This window comes from Chrysemys picta, chromosome 8 (genome assembly GCF_011386835.1).
Source record: "Chrysemys picta bellii isolate R12L10 chromosome 8, ASM1138683v2, whole genome shotgun sequence".
Classification (NCBI taxonomy): domain Eukaryota; kingdom Metazoa; phylum Chordata; order Testudines; family Emydidae; genus Chrysemys; species Chrysemys picta.
This window is the reverse complement of record NC_088798.1, coordinates 63,861,911-63,885,322: the sequence shown is the minus strand read 5'-3', so window position 1 is coordinate 63,885,322 and position 23,412 is coordinate 63,861,911. Positions and strand designations below refer to the sequence as shown.

The 23,412-nt window shown below is 48.0% G+C and overlaps 1 protein-coding gene across 5 annotated transcripts; it reads right to left on the bottom strand.

The window, feature by feature from the left end:
- Positions 1 to 110: 110 nt before the first annotated feature.
- Positions 111 to 22,004, bottom strand: LOC101952401 (flavin-containing monooxygenase 1-like). 5 transcript variants are annotated; one of them, XM_008177796.4, is made up of 10 exons: positions 21,571 to 22,004; positions 19,453 to 19,550; positions 17,731 to 17,897; positions 12,003 to 12,191; positions 10,657 to 10,819; positions 8,691 to 8,833; positions 7,665 to 7,864; positions 5,250 to 5,605; positions 2,764 to 2,836; positions 111 to 2,414 (listed from the first exon to the last, which is right to left on the bottom strand). In XM_008177796.4, the coding sequence occupies exons 3-10, from the start codon at positions 17,860 to 17,862 to the stop codon at positions 2,072 to 2,074; spliced, it is 1,599 nt and encodes a 532-aa protein (XP_008176018.1). In that variant the 5' UTR covers positions 17,863 to 17,897; positions 19,453 to 19,550; positions 21,571 to 22,004; the 3' UTR covers positions 111 to 2,071. The 5 variants fall into 5 exon arrangements, with proteins under 5 accessions (XP_008176018.1, XP_042703074.1, XP_065410729.1 ...); XM_042847140.2 differs by having other exon boundaries at positions 17,731 to 17,933; positions 21,571 to 21,679; XM_065554657.1 differs by lacking the exon at positions 21,571 to 22,004 and having other exon boundaries at positions 19,453 to 19,590.
- Positions 22,005 to 23,412: the final 1,408 nt, after the last annotated feature.

The following is a 23,412-nucleotide window of genomic DNA, read 5'->3' as shown; positions in this document are numbered from 1 at the left end:
GGTTTCCCAAATCCCAGCCTAGCCCCTGGACCATCCGTTCTCACACAAAGCAAACACACATAAGAACTGGCAAGGTAACCAACTCAATAAATTCAAAGCAAACTCTCTGGAAGAGCTGACGTGTTTATTACTTTAAAGAGATTGTTAATAAAGGAACAGAACTGAGCCAACTGCACACGATCTTCAGCACCCAAGACTTCCAGAAAGAGCAGCACAGCCACAGACAGGAGCAATCATCATTGCCATATGGATGAGTCTGCCGGTTAACTAGCCCGGCCTCAAAAGCAAATAGCCAAGGATTTTTCCCTGTGAGGTGTGTAATGTTGCATTCTATATGATTGTATGAATGTATGCTGATGAGTATGAATATAATGTAACTGGAATATGCTTCATGCAAAAGTCTCTTGTAAGGTATCATTACAAAGCTTATAATCTGAGTGTGGTCATCCTAGTTGTATAAATGTATCACTCTTGTATCTGAAACTCGAAATATAAAATATAACTCTGAGGGTCTATTGTAATTATGCAAAGTGTGGGCCATTAATGGTGGTTTGGAATCTTGATGGCTCCTATTAACCAGGACAATTGTCTGTAGATGGCTCTGTTTTACTTGTGAGTCTTCCTGTATACCTGTGTGCTGGCAAGTGGGTGATGAAGTCTTACAGTGACATGTGATCATGTCACCTGAACTGAAATCCATCTTTAACCTTGTGCTTTTCCATTGAGAAGGGGAGAGGGTGGGAACCCAGAGGGACAAAGGATTCCCGCCTTATGCAAAAAATATATAAGTGGGTGGAACAGAGAAAAGGGGGGAGTCATCATGAGAAATCCCCTAGCTACCACCTGAGCTGGAACAAGGGCTGTACCAGGGGAAAGGATTGTGCCCTGACTAGGAAGACGTCCAGTCTGTGAAAGAAACTTATTGAAACATCTCTGATGGTGAGATTTTATCTGTATTCAGTTTTATTAGTGTATTAGACTTAGATTTGCGTGTTTTATTTTATTTTACTTGGTAATTCATTTTGTTCTGTCTGTTGCTACTTGGAACCACTTAAATCCTACTTTTTGTATTTAATAAAACCACTGTTTACTTATTAATTAACCCAGAGTTTGTATTAATACCTGGGGGGGGCAAACAGCTGTGCATATCTCTCTATCAGTGTTATAGAGGGCGAACAATTTATGAGTTTACCCAGGATAAGCTTCATACAGGGTAAAACGAATTTATTTGGGGTTTAGACCCCATTGGGAGTTGGGTATCTGAATGGTAAAGACAGGAACACTTCTGTAACTTGCTTTCAGTTAAGTCTGCAGCTTTGGGGCATGTGGTTCAGACCCTGGGTCTGTGTGGGAGCAGACTGGTGTGTCTGGCTCAACAAGACAAGGTGCTGGAGTCCCAGACTGGCAGGGAAAGCAGGGCAGAAGTAGTCTTGGCACATCAGTTGGCAGTTCCCAAGGGGGTTTCTGTGATTCAATCCGTCACAGGTGCTGAACACCCTTGATGCCAACTAACTCCAGAGAGATTTGAGGTATCTCAGCGTCTTGCAGGTGTGGAGCCTTGCGATTTTAACAACTGATTATTAAAGCCCAGGGACTTTACATTTCCCATTCCTTTATCTGACAAAAGTCAATATTAGGGGAGAAGAGACAATTATGGTCTCCTAGCCAGACCTCCTGCATAGCACAGGCCAAAGAATCCCATCTACTGATTCCTGAATCACGCCCACAGCTTCCGGCTGAGCTAAAGCATCTCTTTCCTAGACGTCTATTCCTATCTGATTTAAGCTAGCCCTAAATAAATCACTTTTAAAAGAAATGAGTGTCCACACAGGGGCCTGCACCAGTTTACCATCACACATTTAGTTAAATCTGTGCAATGGTCTCAGGTAGACGAATCTTGGTGTGTAGTTTAGTTAGAGGAGAAATGTTTTAGTGACATTGGTTAAAGTTTGATTTAGTAACCCTTCTGTTCTTACAGGACCTTTGTATGTATTGCTTTCCTGCCTCCCCATATAGAGATATTGTCTAGCCAGAAAAGATTTATACACGCAGGCTGTACATCACACCAGAACTACTTGAAACCAAGAAAAATTGCAGCGAAGAGAGCAAAAAGGCCAATTAGTTTAAGCAAATTGAAACAGAAGTTTGGAGGCTCCTCTACAACTCGTGTTCTTGTGGGCTTCACTGTTCGCTCCCACTGGGTCAGAATGGCATTTCTGGCTCCATCCCACTTCCCCGGCCCAGTCAGGCGGTACTGGTATGCTGTGCATGGACCAAAGAAAATTTTCATGGCCAGGATTGGATCTTTGAAGAGCAGAGTCAGCACACTGGGTTTTGTGCCGATCAAGGAGGCAAGTTCGTCAATATACACGAGGCAATCAGTTTTCAGGATCTCATCATAAGACAAACCGAACCTTAATGAATCAGAAAAGAAGGGGGAGGGATGTCATTCTGATCAATAGGTAAAACAGAGGAGATGCCATTGAAATTCAGTCCCATTTGCAGTTATTCTGCTTGATCATCAGTGGGTTTCTTTGAATAGATATTCCAAACTTCCTGTATAATTATATAGCCGCTAGCTAAAAGATGGACTTCAAACACACTAGATATAGTAGACTAATTGAATCCACATCTGGATTTTAGACACCCCTATAAAGAGATAGGGAACAGCTGCCAAATTTGGAACTGCATTCTGATACCTCCCAAAGTTCAGGGGTTTTTAAATCTGTCTCAAAGTCTTTTGCATTAGGTGACATGGCTTACCAGCGAATTTTGTTTTTCTTCGTCTCGTTGATCTCTTCCACCATGGTGCTCACTGGAGGCAGCTGACACAAGCCTAGAAACCAGAAAAGGGAGTGTTGTCATAAAGTGGTGGACCTGTTCAACTTCAGGTGGGATTTTAAACCAATTTAGTTACACTGGTGAAAAGGCTGGTGTGGACACTCTTATTTCAGCTTAAACCAGGCTTATTTCAATTTAGCTTACTTCAGTTAGGAGCAGATTTAAACAAAGCTGAAATAAGCCACGGAAATTAGAGCATCCACACAGGTGTTTGTGCCCATTTAGCTAAACTGGTGCCAATTTGTGTGTAGACAAGGCCTGAGTCATTTGGAGCTTGTTCTTGGATTGGAAACCCTGGCTCCTGGTCCCCGAAGGAGAGAGAACTCATGGCTTGTTAGTTGGACAAGTGGCCTAATTGTTCTAATGAATCATCTCAAATCACACCCACTCTTACACCTTGTCTAGACTAAGATTTAAAGAGGTGCTCTCTAACCTTCTGGGAGAAAGCTGAAGCCAGACAAATTCCAATTAGATATAAGGCAATATTTTAGCACTGAGGGTGAGTAACCATTGGAACAAACAAAAGGGAAATGGTGGATTCTTTATTTCTTGATGTCTTCAGATCAAGACTGGATGCCCTTCTGGAAGAGATGCTTTAGCCAAACACAAGTTATTGAACTCAATATGCGGGTGGGGTTGAAATTTAAGGCCTGTGCTATACAGGAGGTTGGACTGGCTCATCTAACATCTCTTCTGGCCTTAAACTCTTCGAATCTATGAACATGCTTGAGAAGTCTACTGTTCAAATCTACACTGATTGGTCTACAAGAGCTAAACTGGCTGAAGCTTAGTTTCCCCCTAGACCAGTGGCTCTCAACTTTTCCAGACTATTGTACCCTTTTCAGGAAGTTCATACCCCCCAAATTTCACCTCACTTAAAAACTACTTGCTGACAAAATCAAACATAAAAACACAAAAGTGTCACAGCATCCTATTACTGAAAAATTGCTCACTTTCTCGTTTTGATCATATAATTATAAAATAAATATTGTACTTACACTTCAGTGTGTTTTTTCACTTGTGAGCCTTGTCTGGCATCCTAGCCCCAAGCGGCAGGGCTGATGCCCAAGCCCCAGATGGTGAGACTGATGCATGTAACTGAGCTTCATGGAGCCCCTTGTGGCATGGGGCCCTGCGCAACTGCCTTGCTTGCCACCTCCTAATGCTGGCCCTGCACTTGCAACCCCCACAAACCTGTCCTATAACCCCCCTAAAGGTTGCACCCCCCGGGTTGAGAAACACTGATTTAGATGAGTTGAGTACCCCCTGGAAGATCTGTGTACCCCTGCTTGAGAACCATTGCCATAGACTACTGGTATCACCAGGGCTTTGTCTGCACCAGACTTCTCAAACATGTTAGTTGGAACGTGTTAGCTAGTGCCTTCTAACAACCTCCTCTAGTCTAGTCTAGCCACTGCTTTGGAGACTCTTTCCCTGATGACTGGGATTTGAATCCTCATCTGTAGGAACCAGGGACCAGAACATGATTTCAGTCACGCAGTGTGATTTTGGAGTAACCCTGTTAAAGTCCATGGCATTTACTCTGAAATTACACTGGTATAATTGAGATCAGGAGCTTCCCCAAAGGAGCAACACTGGCATGGAACGAGTGGATGTGAGATCAAAATCAGGCCCCAGGTGCTCCTGAGTGTAACACTGTTCTCTCTGGTGCTGAGAAACTGCCTCCCTCCAAGAGGCAAGGACGAACCAGCTGCTGGATTCTGCCTGGTTTTAGTGCAGCAGTGGGGAATCCTGTTTATTACCAGCTCTGCCTGGTAACACAAAAGCTATTCCATTTTTCCTGCCCCTAAAGGGAGATAGCTGCCTATCAGTGGGTCAGGAATTGCCTTTAAGGCCCAGAACTGTGGTGGGGGCTATGATGAGCTGCACAAACCCAGGGGGAGCTCTCGGGAGCATTGTGCCTCAAGGCAACAATGCCTCCTGAAACTCTATAGTGAGTGTGACCTCTGCACCATCCACAAGGAACTGATGTGAGTGCTCGTGTCATGGCTTCCCAATTGTTATAAACACAGGGCCCCTCTTTTCTCGCCACTGAATACAAATAAACTCCCCTCTTCTTCAAGGGGAGTTACCTGTATCCTAGAGGAAAAAACAAGGCTCCGAAATTCTGTTCAGACAGATCCAGTTCAATATTTCCAAGATGGTTCTTGGAATATTTCGCTTGTTCATGTAGTAAGGATGTCACTGGGTTGTAAGACGGTAAAGTGTGGAGCAACCCAATTTAGATACCTGTCTATGAGCACCACCTTTCCTAGTCCTGGATGAATCCCTTTTTGGTCTGTGTCGCGGTGGGGCGACATACCCACTCGCTCACCACCTGTGTCTGAAACATTGCCTTTTTCTTTGAGGAAGTGCTCACATCATACTAACCTTCCTGCTCCACCTACCGTTAAAGACTCGTGTGACCCAGCGAGCTTGAATTTCTACAACTGGCATGACTGCACCAAATGGCTTGATGAGGCCAATGACGGCCAGGGTTGGCTTCTCCAGATGAGGGGGGAAGATATATTTGTACAGGGATGCCTGCTTCTTTTCGACTTTGACAACAGATTCCTCAAGGAAAGGGAAGGAGAACTTGTATCCTGTGGCAAAGACGATGATGTCAACAGGTTCCTCCGTGGGGCTATTTTGAAACACGACTGAGTTTTCCTTGATCTCCTTCAGACTTGGTTTTATGGTGATTTTCCCAGTGATGATACAGCCTGGAAGGTCATCATTCAGCACAGGCTCCCGTATCACATCTCTGCATTGAAACAAACAGAAACACAATCAGAATGCTGGGGCAGCCAAGGCAACCCCATGTGCTTCAGCAAAGAGCTGGAGAATGACCTCTGACCTGGAAGACTCAGAAATGGGAAAGCAGGGTCCCGTTTCCCACCCAACTCCAAACGAGGCTCCAGGGTCTTGAAGTCTTTAATTAAAGTTACCCCTCCTGCAACCTGCTTTATTCACACAAACATCACTGCCACCTCCCCTAGGTTCTGGTCAATTCACGCACAGTACTTTTACGGCGTCACTTTTCAGAGCAGAAACGCACTTCAAAAACTGTCTGAGGGCTGGTCCACACTAACCCCCCCCTTCGAACTAAGATAAGCAACTTCAGCTATGTGAATAACGTAGCTGAAGTCGAAGTACCTTAGTTCGAACTTACCGCGGGTCCAGATGCAGCAGGCAGGCTCCCCTGTTGACTCCGCATACTCCTCTCGCGGAGCAGGAGTACTGCCGTCAACGGCGAGCACTTCCGGGATCGATCCTAGAAGATCGATTGCTTGCCACTGGACCCGGAGGTAAGTATAAACGTACCCTGACTCTTTATGAGTCTCTACATAATGAAAGCTTAGTGGGCAGGACTAGCTCCTGGCCACAGGAGTGGCAGAAGGTCCCTAAAAGTGGGTGCCATTGGTGCCTGAACCATGGCCTGGCCCCCTGTGCCGCCCCTTCCTCCTCCCCTGAGACCCCGCTCCTGTGTGCCGCCCCTTCCCCCCCCAAAGCCCCCTCCCACATGCCACCCCTACCCCCCTGAGGCCATGCTCCTGTGTGCCTCCCCTTCCCCCCTGAGGCACTGCTCCCATGCCACCTCTTCCACCAAGATCTCGCCCTCCATCTCACTTCTCTCCACCCCTCCCCCACATCACTCTCCCTATAAGTGGGAGGGCCATGGCTCCCTGGCCCCCCCCCATTCCAGCACCCCTGACTGGGACTGTACAATGCTAGTGTTCCCCTCCTCTATACAGAGCAGGCCAGGAGACCCGCTTCTTCAGCTGTCCTATGAAAACCTAGCTGATCAACATCCCTAGCCCTGCTTTCTGGTGTAGATTTATACATTCCTATGTTACACCTAGGGTTGCCAGGTGTCTGGTTTTCAGCCAGAACCCCGGTTGAAAAGGGACCCTGATGGCTCCGGTCAGCACTGCTAACCGGGCCATTAAAAGTCTGGTTGGTGGGGCTGGCAGGCTCCCTACATGGCTCCGCACGGCTCCTGGAAGTGGCGACATGTCCCTCAGCTCCTGGGCGGAAGCGCAGCCACGGGGGCTCCATATGCTGTCCCTGCCCTTCCCCAAGTACAGGCTCTGCAGCTCTCATTGGCTGGGAAACATGGCCAATGAGAGCTGTGGGGGTGGCATTTGTGCGTGGATGCAGTGTGCACTGCACAGAGCTGCCTGGCCCCTCTACGTAGGAGCTGAGGGACATGTCGCTGCTTCCGGGGAGCCTCCTGAGGTCAGCACCACCCAGAGTCCACTCCCCACACCCACTCCTGCACCCCCACTCCCTGCCCCAGCCCAGAGTCCCCTCCTCAAATCTGCCCCATCCCCTCTCCCGCATCACAACCCCGCGTCCCAGCTTGGAGCCCCTCCGGCACCCAAACTCCCTCCTGGAACCTGCACCCCCCTGCATCCCCTACCCCAGCCAGGAGCCCCCTCCCGCACCCTGAACCTCTCATTTCTGGCCCCACCCCAGAGCCCTCATCCCCCTTCCGCACCCCAACCCCCTTCCCCAGCCTGGTGAAAATAAGCAAGTGAATGAGGGTGGGGGAGAGTGAGCGATGGGTGGGGGGAATGGAGTGAGCGGAGGCAGGGCCTTGGAGAAGGGGTGGGGCAGAGGCAGGGCCTCAGGGAAGGGGCAGGGCAGGGGTGTTTGGTTTTGTGTGATTAGAAAGTTGGTAACCCTAGTTAAACCCTCGACATGTGGGTTTGCATTGCTCCTCTAACACATTGTACGTCATTAGCTAGGTGCACTTTCCTCTTCCTTCTCTAACTCAGTAACCAATATACCACCACATGGAACAGAAACGCAGGATATACCTGTCCTTAGGTATCAGGCCGTAGTTTGCATGGTCAAACCACTGACTCGTCCTGTGCGCAACCAGCCACGTTGTAATGGGCCCAGGGAGGGAATTCCGGATCACATTCATGAAACGAGTTAGGAAGACCATGTCCCATGGGTAACCATTGTCAAACACCCGACTGATCACCCACGCACCTCGGCCAGTGCTGATCATCACCTAGAAGACAACAGAGCAGCAAAGCTTTGGAGGGTGAATTGCTTTCCTTGCGTTTATTAAACTAATCCCAGACAAGGATCGTCCCCTGACTTTACCCAGCTAGCCAATGAGCAAAGACTTCGAGGTCTCTCAGAATTGTGAGAGGGAGGTGTAGGGGTAGGACAAAGCCACCTTTGACTCCTCAGTCCAACTGCTGCAACCTCGGAGACCACAATGCCATAAAGACACTGTTGGGTTATGTTAAAGGACTAGACTGTTGGGTCTGGTAGCACTTTTCTTTGCCTTATGGGTCTCTGAAAAAGCAATATTCCCATTCTGTGGAAATAACCTCTAGAACAGTGGTCCCCAAATGTTGAGGATTACCCCCATCCGCACCCCCCCTGGGTCCGGGAGCAAGCCTGCAGCTCAGGGGTGGGGGCGTGGACAGGGGTAAGAGGGTTGAGGGTAGGGCTGCAGCTGGGGATGGGTCTGGGGCCGGGAGCAGGGCCAGAGCAGAGGCCAGGGACTGAAGCTGGGGGCTGAGCTGCAGTTGGGCTGCGGTGGGGGTGGGGCTAGAAGCCCAGGATGCAGCTGCGGGTGGGACCGGAGCAGAGCTGGGGGCAGGGACGGGCTGGGTAGCACTTCCTCCCCACCCACTATGGGGGCTGGCCCAGGCCCTGCCATGCCCCCACCAAGGTTCCTCCGCTGAGAATCAGGTTCTCAGCTCCTTTCTCCTGACAGTTCGTCTGTGTGGCTTCTAAATAGCTTCATTGCTGCCCATCGCTGCATATAACAAAAATTAACATCACCCTTCCTGCAGGTTTGAAAGGAGCTGGAAGAACTGTACCTTTTTAGCTACACGACTGGCCTCAATGGCGATATCCACTCCAGAATTCCCCATGCCAATCACAAGGACTCTCTTCCCCTCAAACACATCTGGATGCTTGTAATAGCGGCTGTGAAAGTACTTGCCTTGAAATGTCTCTATCCCTGTGAGGAAGAGGGGAAGGGTATCTGGCAAATATCACTTAAATAATAGTCAATTATAATTCCAGGCTATATCCTGGAGTCCATTGGTGTTAATGGGAGGTGTGTTTTGGTAGTGAGGACAGAAAAAAATGACCTCACAATTTGGCTTGTTGCTATTATATTTTTCAGGGGATAAATGGTCCTAGTAACCTTAATCTTTGCCCTTTCTTGGAGACTTTCTCCTGAAGAGGGGAGGGGACCTAATTCCTAAGGCCCAGTCAGAGAAATGGAGTGACTTCTTTAGGGATACAGTAGATTCTCCCATACTTGGAATCTTCCTATGCAGACTGGACACTTTTCTAAAAGGGAGGCTCTAGTTCCAATTCAAGTGATGGGCTGGTGCAGACAATGTCTGGGAGAGGTTCCATGGCCTGTATGATGCAGGAGGTCAGACTAGATGACCCTTTTGGCCTTGGACTCAATGAAAAGTGATAGACAGGCTCTCCCCTCCTTGCCCTGCAGACACGGTCGTTAGCAGAGCCAAGGAGGAAAAAGCAGATAGAACTGTCCCCACCCCGCTCCTCCTCCTCCCACAGAAACCAGAACTAGAAGAATCACCAAGAGTCACGGTGGAGTCTCCATCACTGGCAGTTTTTAAATCAAGAGTGGATGTTTCCCTAGGAATCATGTTGGGGAAGTTCTCTGGCTGGTGCTATACAGGAGGTCAGGCTAAATGATCACAATGGACCCTTCTGATCAGGGAATCTATGACTGGAACAGGGGAGAGAAGGAACTACCACCTCCTGATCCCTCAGCCCCCAGCAATGAATAAAGCAAACAGGATTGGGCCCCGAATATTTTAAAGTGATTTGTATGGCTCTGAGTGTGTGTGTGTGTGTGTGTGTGTGTGTGTGTGTGTAAGTGTAACTAACAGTGCTGGGGTTACTATATCTTTAAAAAAGTGCTACAATAGAGACCTGACAGCACTACAGTCTTCTGGACAATCACACTAGACCTACTGTAGAACTACGCTTGTAAGGGCAACTGATTCAGAAATAAACAAGACATTCTAACCCATGGCCAGCAATGATTTGGTGACGGGACCCTAGTCCCACTGCAACCCCTTTAGGAATATACCACTGGAAACTTTGTTGTCCATTCCTCTCCCTCCAAAGTGAGCTCTGTGGTTAGAAAATCTGAGATAATGTAACTGCAGCCAATATTTAAAAACTCTGATGGTAGCACAGAGCAATAGCCAGTTCCTCCTGGTGGTCCAGAGAGATGGCTGTGTTTAAACACCAATTGGGAGAACCCAGGTTATTTAAACAAAAACAAACAAACAAAAACAGCAAAACCTGCTGTGAACCTTTCCTCCTCATTCTTGAGAAGCACTTAACAAAATTAAATGGTGGCGAAAGATTAGGGAAAGGCCTACAACTTCTGTCTGGGGATTATGGGCCAAATTCAAATGCTGCTGTAATCAGGTGCAACTCCAAAGAAGCTTTGTCTACTTTCACCACAGATAAATTTGGCCCAGTGCTTTTTTTGTTGCCCTAACCCACACCAATAACACACTTTCTAACTTGTTAGTGCAGCCAACTTCTCTGAATAGCCTTCTCAAGAGAAATAATCTTGTCCCTTGGAAGCATGCCTATCATTAGCCAGACCTGAAAAAGGGACAGCTGGAAAACGAAAGCTTTTCCCTAATTACGCATGTCAATATGACGGCAGTCGCCAGATCCAGGAAATTAGAACATGGAAACAAAAATGTTTCCATCTGTGGATTTGTTAGTCTTCTTGCCAAACACAGAAATGCTTAATAGTAAACACAAGACATCCTGTACCAGGAAAAGACTCCAGCGGCAGGGATGGATCAGAGAGATAGCCAATGCAAACCATAACAGCATCAAAGACAGATGACTCCTGCTTCCCATTAGACTCCGTGACAATAGCCCACTGGCCAGTGGCAGAGAAATCTGGGCATTTCCTTACACTGATGACTGTGGTCTGAAACATTGAACCAAACAAATATCGTCCATCAGCATGAGATCTGAGTGTAACAAATATAAGTAGAGAAAACAGTCTATGACAATGTGTGCTTGGGAAAATTTGCTGGACCATTTTCCAGACAGGGAGGGGGACAGCCCTGACTTTGGCCTGGGGGAAGATTTATTTAAACCGTGAGTAGAGCTGGTCAAAATTTGCCACTTTCACAAAACCAGAATTGTCCATGAGAAAGTTTCCATTTTGCAGAAAAAAACTGAATTTCTGTTGGGAAAATTTTTATGACAGCCCACAGGCTGCCTGCCTGGAATGCTCTTATCAATTTAACCTTTTGACAGTAAAAGAGACAAGCTTTCCTGGAGGGCTGCAGAGGCAGAGTCCAGGCGCTTTGCCTCCCTGCTTCTCCCCCACCCCGCAGCTCTGGGAGCCAGAGATGGAGGCTGAGTGGCTGGGTTCTTTTACATCCCCAGGGGAGGTGTCTTGTTAATGTCAAGTGAAATTGACAAGAGTCTTCCAGATGGTCAGCTGGGAAGCTGCAAAGTTTTCAGTTCTGAAATGGATTTTTTTCTTGAAAACTCTTCCTGCAACATAACAACAATAAAAAATTGCATTTCTGACATTTTGTCCCAGTTTGGGACTTCCCCCCTCCCTAAAGTCATCCCATTTTTTGTGAGGCGGGGCTTTCATTTTTCAGCCAACTCTGATTGTAAGTTCCTCTGGGCAGGGACTGTCTTTTTGTTTATGTTTGTACAGCGCCTATCACAGCAGGGCCCTGGTCCACATTTTCAAGGGTATTTAGGCACCTGAGGATGCAGATTGGCACCTAGTGGGGTTTTCAGAAGTGCCTAACTCCTGTTGATTTCTGTGGGAGTTAGGTACCATGATGCTTTAGAAAAATCCCATTAGATGCCTCTGCATCTTTAGGCACCTAAATACCTTTAGAAATCTGGCCTCTGGTCTGGGTGGGGCTCATAGGCACCACAATACAAATTATACATATTAAATAGCCTGCCTCGGAGAGGTGTATGATTCCTATGATCCTTGTCTGACACCACCCAAGCTCAGCACTTTCAGTGCCAAAAGCATGAGCCTAGACTGCTTACGTGAAGAAGTTACTCCATCAGCTGGCAGTTCTGGTAGACTGTTATCCTCTCATGTGGACCAGCCTCTACATTTTATAGCTCACCTTGAACTGGATGTGCTTCAGAAGGCCAAAATGCTTGGCATACATCCTGAGATACTCCAGGACTTGGGAACTGGACAGAAAGACTGGAAAATCCTCAGGATACGGGAAGTCTGTGAAGGCCGACATCTCCTTGCAGGTGTTACTGACCACGGATTTGTAAAGGCTGGGCCTCCCATCTTCAACATGTTCCTATCAGCACAGTGTCACAGGGAAGAGTGAATGCATTCTGCACATGCAGCCAGGGAGAGAATATGCCTATCAACCCCTTTTTGTTCATAGCGTTTGGTTTCCACTCATGGCGGGACACAGACGAGATTAGGAATTAGAATTTGGCCCAGGCTGTTGCACTTACAACAGAATTAATCTGATCTCTTTATCTGGGGCCAAATCACAGCTGATCTCTGCACAAATGTCATGGAGGCGCAACAGCAGGGCCCCTTTCCTCTGCCTTGTGCAGCTGCACAGAGGGCAGGGGGGACGTCAACACCAGCATTCCCTAAGGGCCCAGTGCAGAGGGAAGCACTAGACACCCGAGAGGGAGCACTGCCTCTGGAGCACTGCTAGATGAGTCATCTGAGGCCAGGGCCCTCTTCCCTTCCACACCAGTTAACACTCTGGTAGGAGACCATTCTACAGCCTTTTATTATAGCTGCGTCCATGGTGGCACTCTGCCCGCATCACCACTCCATGGGCAGAATGCCTCCTCCAGAATGCATGTTTCCACCATCCTACTGCCACTGTGGCTGCAGCACCTACCACCTGAGCCTTGATGTTGGGAAGGAACGTCCCATCGTGGCACATTGACAGCAACCTTAAGGGCTGTTTCCCCTATCTCTGGGACACAGAGGGTAAGAACGTAAGAATGGCCCTACTGAGTCAGACCAAAGGTCCATCTAGCCCAGTATCCTGTCTTCCGACAGTGGCCAGTGCCAGATGCCCCAGGGGGAATGAACAGAACAGATAATCATCTAGTGATCCATTCCCTGTCGCTCATTCCCAGCTTCTGGCAAACAGAGGCTACAGACACCATTCCTGCCCATCCTAGTTAATAGCCACTGATAGACCAATCCTCCATGAATTTATCTAGTTCTTTTTTGAATCCTGTTATGGTCTTGGCCTTCACAACATCCTCCGGCAACATCACAGGTTGACTGTGTGCTGTGTGAAGAAATACTTCTTTTTATTTGTTTTCAGCCTGCTGCCTATTAATTTCATTTGGTGATCCCTAGTTGTGTTATGAGAAGCAGTAAACAGCACTTCCTTATCTACTTTCTCTACACCAGTCATGATTTTATAGATCTCAATCATCTCTCCCCTTAGTCGTCTCTTTTCCAAGTTGAAAAGTCCCAGTCTTATTAATCTCTCCTCATACGGAAGCCGTTCCATACCCCCTAATCATTTTTGTTGCCCTTTTCTGAACCTTTTCCAATTTCAATATATCTTTTTTGAGATGGGGAGACCACATCTGTATGCAGGGCTGGCTCTAGGATTTTTGCCGCCCCAAGCAAAAACAATTTTGGCCGCCCCCCCTCCCCGTTTTTTTTCTTACCCCACCCCCGGCCCCGCCTCAACTCCGCCCCTTCCCCAAATCCCCAGCCCTGCCTCCTCCCCCCAGGCTCTCAAGCCTAGGAGGGAGGGAGGGAAAGGGAGAAGCAGCGCGTGCGCTGCGGCCACTCGGGGTCTCCCCCTCCCTCCCAGGCTCTCAAACCTGGGAGAGAGGGGGAGCAGCGGCCCGCGAATCAGCTGTTTCGCGAGCCGTGGACACTCGGGGTCTTCCCCTCCCTCCCAGGCTCTCAAACCCAGGAGGGAGGGGGAGATCCCGAGCGGCCGCGGCACGCAAATCAGCTGTTTCATGCACCGCGGCCGCTCGGGATCTCCCCCTCCCTCCCGGGTTTGAGAGCCTGGGAGGAAGGGTGAACAGCGGCGCGAGTGGCAGCAGCGGAGGTGAGTTAGAGCGGCCGGGGCACATTTTTAGGGGCGGCATGGCCCGCGCCAGAATGCCGCCCCTAAAAATGTGCCGCCCCAAACACCAGCTTGTTTTGCTGGTGCCTAGAGCTGGCCCTGTCTGTATGCAGTATTCAAGATGTGGGCGTACCATGAATTTATATGGAGGCAACATGATATTTTCTGTCCTATTATCTACCCCAGGTTCAGCCGATCGTGGCTCCTACTGGCCATGGTTCGCCGCTCCAGGCCAATGGGGCTGGCGGGAAGTGGCGCGGGCCGAGGGATGTGCTGGCCGCCGCTTCCCGCCGCCCCCCGCCGCCCCCATTGGCCTGGAGCGGCGAACCGCAGCCAGTGGGAGCCGCGATCAGCCGAACCTGCGGACGTGGCAGGTAAACAAACCAGCCCGGCCCGCCAGGGTGCTTACCCTGGCGAGCTGCGTGCCAAAGACGGCTGATCCCTGATCTATCCCTTTCTTAATGATTCCCAGCATTCTGTTCGCTTTTTTGACTGCTGCTGCATATTGAGTGGATGTTTTCAGAGAACTATCCCCAATGACTCCAAGCTCTCTTTCTTGAGTGGTAACCGCTAATTTAGACCCCATCATTTTATATGTATAGTTGCGATTATGCTTTGCAATGTGCATCACTTTGCATTTATCAACACTAAATTTCATCTGCCATTTTGTTGCCCAGTCACCCAGTTTTGAGAAATCTTTTTGTAGCTCTTCACAGTCTGCCTGGGTCTTAACTATCTTTAGTAATTTTGTAACATCTGCAAGTTTTGCCACCTCACTCTTTACCCCTTTTTCTAGATCATTTATGAATATGTTGAATAGGACTGGTCCCAGAACAGACCCCTGGGGGACACCACTAGTTATCCCTCTCTATTCTGAAAACTGACCATTTATACCTATGCTTTGTTTCCTATCTTTTAACCAGTTACCAACCCATGAGAGCACCTTCCCCCTTATCCCATGGCAGCTTACTTTGCATGAGAGCCTTTGGTTAGGGACTTTGTCAAAGACTTTCTGAAAATCTAAGTACACTATATCCACTGAATCCCCTTGGTACACAAGTTTCTTGACCCCTTCAAAGAATTCTAGTCCAGGGTATTTCTACACTGCAATTAAAAACCCCATGGCTCGCCCGTGCCAGCTGATTCAGGCTTGTGGGGCTCTGGCTAAGGGGCTGTGTAGAACTTTGAGCTCAAGATCGGGCTCAGGGGCCCCATGAGAGGGGAGGGTCCCAGAGCGTGGGCTTCAGCACGAGCCTGAATGTCTACACTGCAATCAAACAGCCCCTTAGCCTGAGCCCCATGAGCCCGAGTCAGCTGACAGTGGCCAGCCACCAGTGTGTAACTGCAGTGTAGACACATCCTGAGGGAACATTTGAGCATGTTCCACATAATCAAGTCCCTGAGACTATGGGGGGAGGGGGAGGACATGGACGACGACATCTGTGACTCCCGTCCTTCCCACCTTCCCTTTCTTGTCCCCATGGGCCTTTAAGGGGGTGGCTTCACCAGACAGAGGGGTGTCTGAAGTGTTTTCTGCACTCCCTGCAAATTAAAGCACTGATTTTCCCCTTCTCACACAGGGACAGTGTGAAAGACAATGGACTCAAACACTGGGAAATTTGTTGCCGATGTTTTCACTTAGGCTTGCACAGCTGAATTCTGTTGCATTGCATGGCACTTTGTCACACTGGCTGCTCGGGCCAATTACTAGGCAGTTCTTAAGACATTTTGCCAACTCCAGTCATTTTTTAGGAAGAACTTCCAGGAGGGGGAGTGGATTAGAAGAACAAACATGGGACAGGGGAGTCAGGGCTCTTAAAATTGTATTCCTCAGTTGCCAAAAATTTACTGGTGTGATCTTGGGCACATTTTAACTACTCTGTGCCTCAGTTTCTCCACCCATCAAGTGGGGTTAATAGTACAGCGGATGCCGGTTATTAGCAAGCTTGATAAAGACAACTTGTGGTTATTAGCAACATTTTCCCTCAGAACCAATCCCATCCCCTTCACTTTAATGTTAACGACTTTCAGATATTAGCAACTGGCTTGTTGCTTATTGACAATTCTTTTGGAAGAGACGTTCCCCTTGTAATGAATTTGCTGGCTTTGAGTCTGCAACCCAGACAGCTGGTTGGGAGATACTGTGCAGCCCCATGGGCCCCCAAGGACCTCCACCGTCCATGGAAAACCCTGGCTGCAGGCAGATTTGTGGATTGCAGCCAGGGAAGGAAGCACTGGGACCTGCTGAGTCCAAGTCCCCGATGCCAGGGCAGGGTGCAGGGCAAAGAGAGCAGGAGGAAGTACTGTGCAGTCCCACCAGTCCCCAGCACCCCCACCCTTGCCGAAAGCCCCAGCCTCTGCTGTCACAGCTTGCATGGGACTTTTGCCATTATTCAAAAGTTGCCAGTAAACTGCTTTTTGCTGTGAAATGAGTAGTTGCTAATGACCAACATCCACTGTGGCTGTCTAACTCACAGGGGCTTCTGAGGATTAATCAGTTACCAGTATGGCCGGTTGAAGATGCTAAGTATCATTGTACAATAAGGATAGACTGGGATCAGGGACTTAGGACCTACTTAATGTAACCCCCTTCCCCTGCCCCCGTTACAGTGCTGGGAATGTGTCCCTGTATGTTTCTGAATTCCATTTGATTCTATGAACTCCATTTTCTACTCTAACCCTCAGTGTGGAATAAAACTTTTGTTTTGTGGCACAATACAGACCATGTCTGAAATTGGGACAATGGCCCACTGTCAGCAGCCCCCCAGGAGAGAAAGAGGGAATGGAAAAGCCCCAGCATGAGACGAGAAGCAGGAAGAGGTGTCAGGCCCTGCTTTTAAAAGAGACAAGCTCCCTAACAAGAAGGCAAGAGCTCATTGCTAGATGCAGAAAACTGAGCAGGAGGAGGGGCAGGCTGGAGGGCTCTATCCCCTGAAGGTTGCTGATCAAACCCCAAAGAGAGCGCTGGGGTCACCAAGGGAGGGTATTACATTCAGGTATTCCTTGTTTTCCCATAGATCTGTATCTCATATGTGTTCAAAGGGTATGTCTACACTGGGGCAGGGAGCGTAATCCTCATACCCATGAGCTAGCACATGAATTATAACAATCTAGCCATGTTGGCAGAAGTGGGGACAGAGGCTAGCCACCCCAAGTATGATCCCATCCACAACCCTAGGTATGTACTGGGGTGACTAGCCCAGCTCACGCACCACCTCTCCATTGCTATTTTTAGTACGCCAGCTCTCCCAGAGCAAGGGCAGGTATGTCTGCCCAAGCTGGAAATAACAGTTCCAGCTCCAGTGTAGAGATACCCTGAGAGTAAAGTGTGTGTGCTTAAGGTGTTCCTTCACAAGGGCTAAATTCCTCACTTTATCTGTCACATGTCCCCAAAGGGTTAAACTCGAGTGCCCATGCGGGCGGAACTCTGCGGAGAGTGTGCATAAGCTACGTGAGGGGGGCCAGCACTGGGCTTGGGGCCTAAGGCAGCATGGAGGGTGCCAGCCAGAGAGTTTGCATCCTTGCACTGTGTCTGAATGCTGCTCAAACCTAGGGGGCTGGGGAGCATGCGGGATCCAAAGGTTGCATCCAATCCAGAGGCCGGGTGACTGCCACGCCCCAGTGTCTGAACAGGACACTGCCATTCTTTGAACAAACTAGTTCTGTTTAAGGCTGCTGTTGAGCTGGATTCATTTTTTGGTTAATGAATAGTCTCTTCTGGTTACAGGTGTAGCTCACTCCACAGGCAACGAATCCCCTCACTTACTGTGAATCTCCAGAGACCCCCGATGTCATCACTCCTCTCAAAGCAGGTGGGCTCCAGCCCCTCATCCAGGCAGCACTTGATGGAGGTCAGTCCACTCACGCCAGCTCCGATAATTGCAACTCTCTTCACCATGGTCTCCTTTATTGGGGGGAGATCATGCAGTCTTGCTGGTGGGTAGAATTCAGGGAACAGAGTTGGTATCACTTCAGTGAAAAGGATCAGCAATGTATATTATAAACAAAGAGGACAGCGTTATGGAGAAAGTAATTACTAGTTCGCCTCTCAGATTTAACAGGCACATCTGCCATTCCTGTTCATTATACAAAAGGGGTTGGATGATCTTAAGTAGCAGATGCTCATGTGTGGTTAAAGAGCAACAGAATTCAGTTAGTATTTGTGATACTGGGGACTGTGCCTTTATGTGCTGAGTTTCCCAGACAGAGAGCTTGGGTGGGGGCACTGTGAATCTCTTGTTATTATGCACAGCCATTTGGGACCAGAGTAAAGGTTGCCAGCCCTCCAGGATTGTCCGGGAGTCTCCAGGAACTAAACATTAATCTTTAAAGATTAGGTCATGTTATGAAACCTCCAGGAATATGTCCAACCAAAATTGGCAGGAGACACAGACTAAAGTCCCTCTTGCAAGTACTAAGTGATCACTGAACATTGCAGTGATAGAGTTCTCCTCCAAAGATAGAGACATGGACCTATTAAATTGAATATTGCAACAAGAATGTGGGGTAATTAACAAACATTTAAGGCCAGAAGTGACCACTATCATGATCTAGTCTGACCACCTGCATAAACACAGAATTTTACAATTTTATCCAATAATTCCTCTGCATTGTGCCCAATACCTTGTGGCTGCACCAGGACCTTTTTTAGAAGGACATGGAGGATTCATTGAAAGAATTCAAATGATAAAGTGATAAAGCCTCCAGCACACAGTTTGGTAAGTTATTCCAATAGTTAATTACCCTCATTGTTAAAAATATGTAACTTATTGCCAGTTTGAATGTTTCTAGCATCAACTTCCAGCCACTGGAATGCCTTATGTCTCTCTGACAATGAGTTTTCTATTAATAAGTTCAAGTTTTAGGAGAAAACAGATTTTTTCCCTTTCACATCTTTTTCTGGTGAAAATCCAATATTTTTCATGGAAAAATTTCAACATCCATGAGGTTTGGGTTTTTTTGCTTGTTTTCTTTGACTTTTTTTTAGGAAAAAAAGATAATTTCCCAACCAGTCCATTGCTTCGGTTCCTACCTCCTAGCACGGAAATCTGAATGTATACTTCAGAAATACATCCTGTTTACCTGCTCTTGTTTACTGAATTAGCACTTTTTCTGCCCAGTAATTGCACCTTTTTGCATCCATCTGTATTTATTAAGGACTCTCTAAAGCCATCTGTTATGAAACAAATACACACTTCAAAACTGAACAAAGTTTGCATAAGGCACATCCTAGCTTCTATTGTCTCAAATGCTTTGAGGCTTGCTTGTCATAGAAGTTCAGCGGCAAATGGAAAAAAAAAATCTGCTTCCAGCTGGTCTATTAGTCAATGCAAAGTTGCAGAGGTGATTCTAAAGCAAACCAAATGCATTGCAGGAAAACCGTCCCTAACCATCTGTACTAGTTAAACAGCTGTGCCTATTAACTGTGTCCCTATTATGTGGTGTCCACTTTACCCTCTACATGCATAGGTTGATTTAGTTCCCTTACCTCACGTCTGTGTCTTGTTTGTTGAAGCCACGTCCCTTCACGAGTGGGTCTGGGCAGCTAGGGAAAGCGTCACTCACTGTAATTCAACTTGCACAGCACTGGAGGAATATTAGACACACAACAACAGGTTCAAGGGAGTGGGGAGTTCTCTTAATGTGGAACCGCCCTCTTTCCCTTGGTAGTTACGCAACTGATCCTTGCTGGCATTGGCAGGTGCAAAATTCTCAGATGTGGAAGCTGTCTGATCGCTTTCCAAAACCATCAAAGCAAGGGACCTGTGCAATCTGATCTGTGAGACTAGATGGAGATCCAGAGATAGCAAGGGCTGAGGGCTGCTTATTGCTTCAGGGTGGAAATAGCTAAATAGTTCCCCAATCTCAGCAAGACACAAGTTTGGCAAGAAGGGATGCTGACTTGCAAACTGGTTCCACAGCCTGCATTGCACTGAGGAGCTAAAGGGCTTTGGGCAAACTCCTTGCTACTGGTGACACTGAGCCCTGCAAAGGAGAAGCTGGGCTTTTGTTTCCAAAAAGAAGAGAGGTTCTGATTTTCTGTTTCAGCTGAGCCTGCTCAGGGTAGGAAATGTGGGGCAGCAGTAGAAGGCCAAGGAGACTTTGTCACCTTGAACCTCCCTGATTGCAGACCAGGCCCCTGGTTTACATTACAGCACCTTTAGGGCTGCTCTAACTTACATAGGGCTGCCTATGGCCCCAAGAGGCCATCTGGGCAGTTGACAAGAGCCAGGCTACAGCAGGACTCTGGTCATGTCCCTGTGTGTTTGCTACACCATGGGTTGTAACGTGGAGTCCAGAGCCCTTATGTTGACTGTGTGCCACTACTGGAGTGGATGAAGTGGTTGGATTTTCCATCACAATACAGCCCCTAAGTCTCTAGCCCTTTTGCCTGTCTAAAGCAGCCCCGGAAATGAAACCCTATTGTCATGGTATCACAGTTCAGGGCAACTGCCCCTGTGTTTCCCCTCCCTGATCCCTTGAGGTCTCTTACTCTAGCCCCCTGGCTCCTCAGCCATCACCTCTCTTGTACAGAGACGCGCATCTCTCCCCATTCTGACCGGGGGCTTTCCCACGCTGCACAGTTCCCTGGCTACAGTGCGATATCCCCAGCAAGCCAGACTGCCTGACCACGTCAGCATCTGCACTTTGCTTTCTCTCTGTGGGCTCTGAATAGCTGTAATTGCCAGCAGTCACAAGTTCCCACCCAGCTCTTTCTAAGCAAGCACGTTTATCCTTAAGGTGAAAGCATGACATAGAAAACATACAAAAACATTAAGAGTTCCTATACACATGCTATACACACATATATGCAAAGGTTACTAGAAGCCACCCCTCAGTCTTACGGAGCCTCAACAGATGAAAGTCCTTCCAAACCTTCCCAAGAAGGATTGGTTGCCCCCTTGGACAGAAGGTCCTGTCCATTTGCTGGATCAGCACTGGCGTCAGTTTAAACTTAGACTATTATTGCAAACGTCCTGTCTTTGCCTGTTAGTCTCTGGAGAATCCAGTTGAACCAGTATAGGTGAGACTCTCCGCATGGTGACACCTCCTTGGAGGTGTTACAACCTGTGTGAATTTGCCTAATCACCTCCACCATTCTTAGTTCCTCTCCCCTATGGAATTATATACAATCCCTGTCCCACGGTACATACAGCTAATGCAGTAAGATCTCACAAAGACACTGCAGGAAATTGCCATCTCTGTCGCACATGGTTCCCGAGGTAACTGCACTGGCCTTCCTTCCTGGCCTCTTTGAGGGCACCCCATTAAGGTCTCTGGCTGCTAGTCATCACCTTTCTCAGGTCTCTCCAGACCTGTTGACTTATGCTGCAATTTACTGTGATCAAGTCAGAGTGTAGTTCAGCACCTGCCATCCTGTTCTGTCACAAGGGCAAGGACAGGGTTAACCAGTTCTCATGATGTAAGGTATTATTTATTCAGGACAAAAGCACAATGGAGAGAACATATATCGGAAACAATAAACAGCTTCCATGCAAACCTGTCTGACCAGGTGTCACTCATCAGCCACATGGACATCTTGGCAAGTTCCAAAGTCCTTGAAACCCTTGCTGCATAATATGTCCCTGTAATGGAGTTCACTCACCACTGTGGCACCTCCTGCTGGCTGTCTTGGGAATTAGCTCTGTTTTTTTGTGCACCCTCTTTGGGTGGTTTCTTGCTGCCGTCACTCCTGCTCTAGGACTCGCATCTCTCCAAGGACCACGGTGTCCTCTTCAGCGACACAACCCTCCGGCCATGCCACACACTGTGCTCCCCCCTTCCGGGGGACCTGCAGTCCACTGTTCAGCCACGTCCCTTATTGGCTACTGCAGCAAATTGTCTGGCCACTTCCTCATGGCCCCTGCATCCTCTTTGCCTTTGCCTGAGGGTCTCAACCTGCAAACACCAGCAGCCAGCCAGGAGTTGTCTCTCGCTCTCCTGGTCCCTGCTAGCAGCACTGATCTGTCCAGGGTGCTGGCAGTTTTCTCAGCCCTCCAGAGACACAGTTCTTCCTCCCTGGGCTCCTAGCAGAGAACTGCCTTCCTCTGCCCTGCAGCTCCCTTTTTAAATGGTCTTGCTTGGCCCTGATTGACTACTTCCTTCAGCCCTTCTCTGATTGGCTGCATCCTGTGCAACCTTCCTAGGGCTCTATTAACCCCTTAGAGCCCAGTGTGTCTCTCTTGTCACTGTAGCATATCAGGCCTTGGAATGGGGTAAAGTGACCCCCTCCTCTGCCAGGTTGGTCACTTTATCCCATCCTCGGTTCTTTGTTTGATGTCCTTCTTCAGCCAGTTCCAATCATGATGTGTAGTTCTGTGTGTGTGTGTTTGTGTGTGTGCGCGTGCGCTCTACCTGGGTTTGTGGGATTCTTAAAAAGAGGTGCCAAAATTATGGGATATGGATGGCATTATGAAATGGAAAAAGTTGCATGGTAGGAACCTGCCCCCTGCATTCAGAGATCCCTGGGTTAGTCCCTTCTAGCCCCTAGCCCACTGAGAACATTTCCCAAAAGGCATTGCACCGATGGCAACTCATGGCATACTGGGACACCTATTCGTGGTGCACCACACTTCACATCAATAGAGGCACTTCTGGGGACTACCTGCAGTGCTGACGCAAGGAGCAAAGTATGCACGTACTTGAGCGATGTACAAGCTTTGGTGACTATGCGCTGTGATAACTTGTGTTGACCACAGTTTGTAGTGTAGACATGGCCCTAGGGAGGAAATCAATTCTTGCCCCTCACTGGGTAGTGATTCCGTGGTGATAAGTCCAGACTAGTCAGGCAGATAGTTCATTAAAATATTACAGACAATTCCCACGTTTGTCACAGATGTATAGATGTCTAATATGCCTTGAATATTTTGGTAGTGAATTACTAGGGCCCAGTTCTTCATGTGTATTTAGGCACCTAACCCCCATTGAAATCAATGAGAACTAGGCACCTAACTCCCATTGAAGATATGGGCTTATGTCTCTCTCTCTATCTGCCCCTTCAATCAGGAAGCAATCCCTCTATTCTCCTGTCCACACGGAGGATTTCAGTAATAACCTCTTTGCTCATTCCACGTTATCTCCTGCTACAGAAACTTAAGACAATGAGAGATCAACACCCACTTCCCAAACTACGAGACATATTGTCGAAGAAACCTCCAGATCCTCAGATAAGAAACAACATAAAAACAGGATGTGTCTCTTATTTTATTGCAAGCCCTAAAGGATGTGAAATGTTTTATACATTCTTTGGTTATATAAATGTATGAACGAGGTCCACTATAATGGATTCTTGCTGATTTTCTTTCTAAATGATTGCTGCACTCAAAAAATTATTGGACTTCTTGAATAGAAGGGGGAAAAAGACTATTGAAAGACATAAGCCACTTTTGAAATATTAAATGAAATTGCTTGACAAGCAGGAAGGGGAGAAATTCCAGTTAATAGCAGG

Excerpts from the sequence above, each read along its gene's own strand:
- LOC101952401 (XM_008177796.4), bottom strand. The coding sequence starts at position 17,862 with ATGGTGAAGAGAGTTGCAATTATCGGAGCTGGCGTGAGTGGACTGACC. Across the intron at positions 10,820-12,002 it reads TGAAGCACATCCAGTTCAAG|ACCACAGTCATCAGTGTAAG; the intron begins GTGAGCTATAAA and ends TCAATGTTTCAG. Across the intron at positions 2,837-5,249 it reads GGTCACACGAGTCTTTAACG|GCTTGTGTCAGCTGCCTCCA; the intron begins GTAGGTGGAGCA and ends TCTGGTTTCTAG.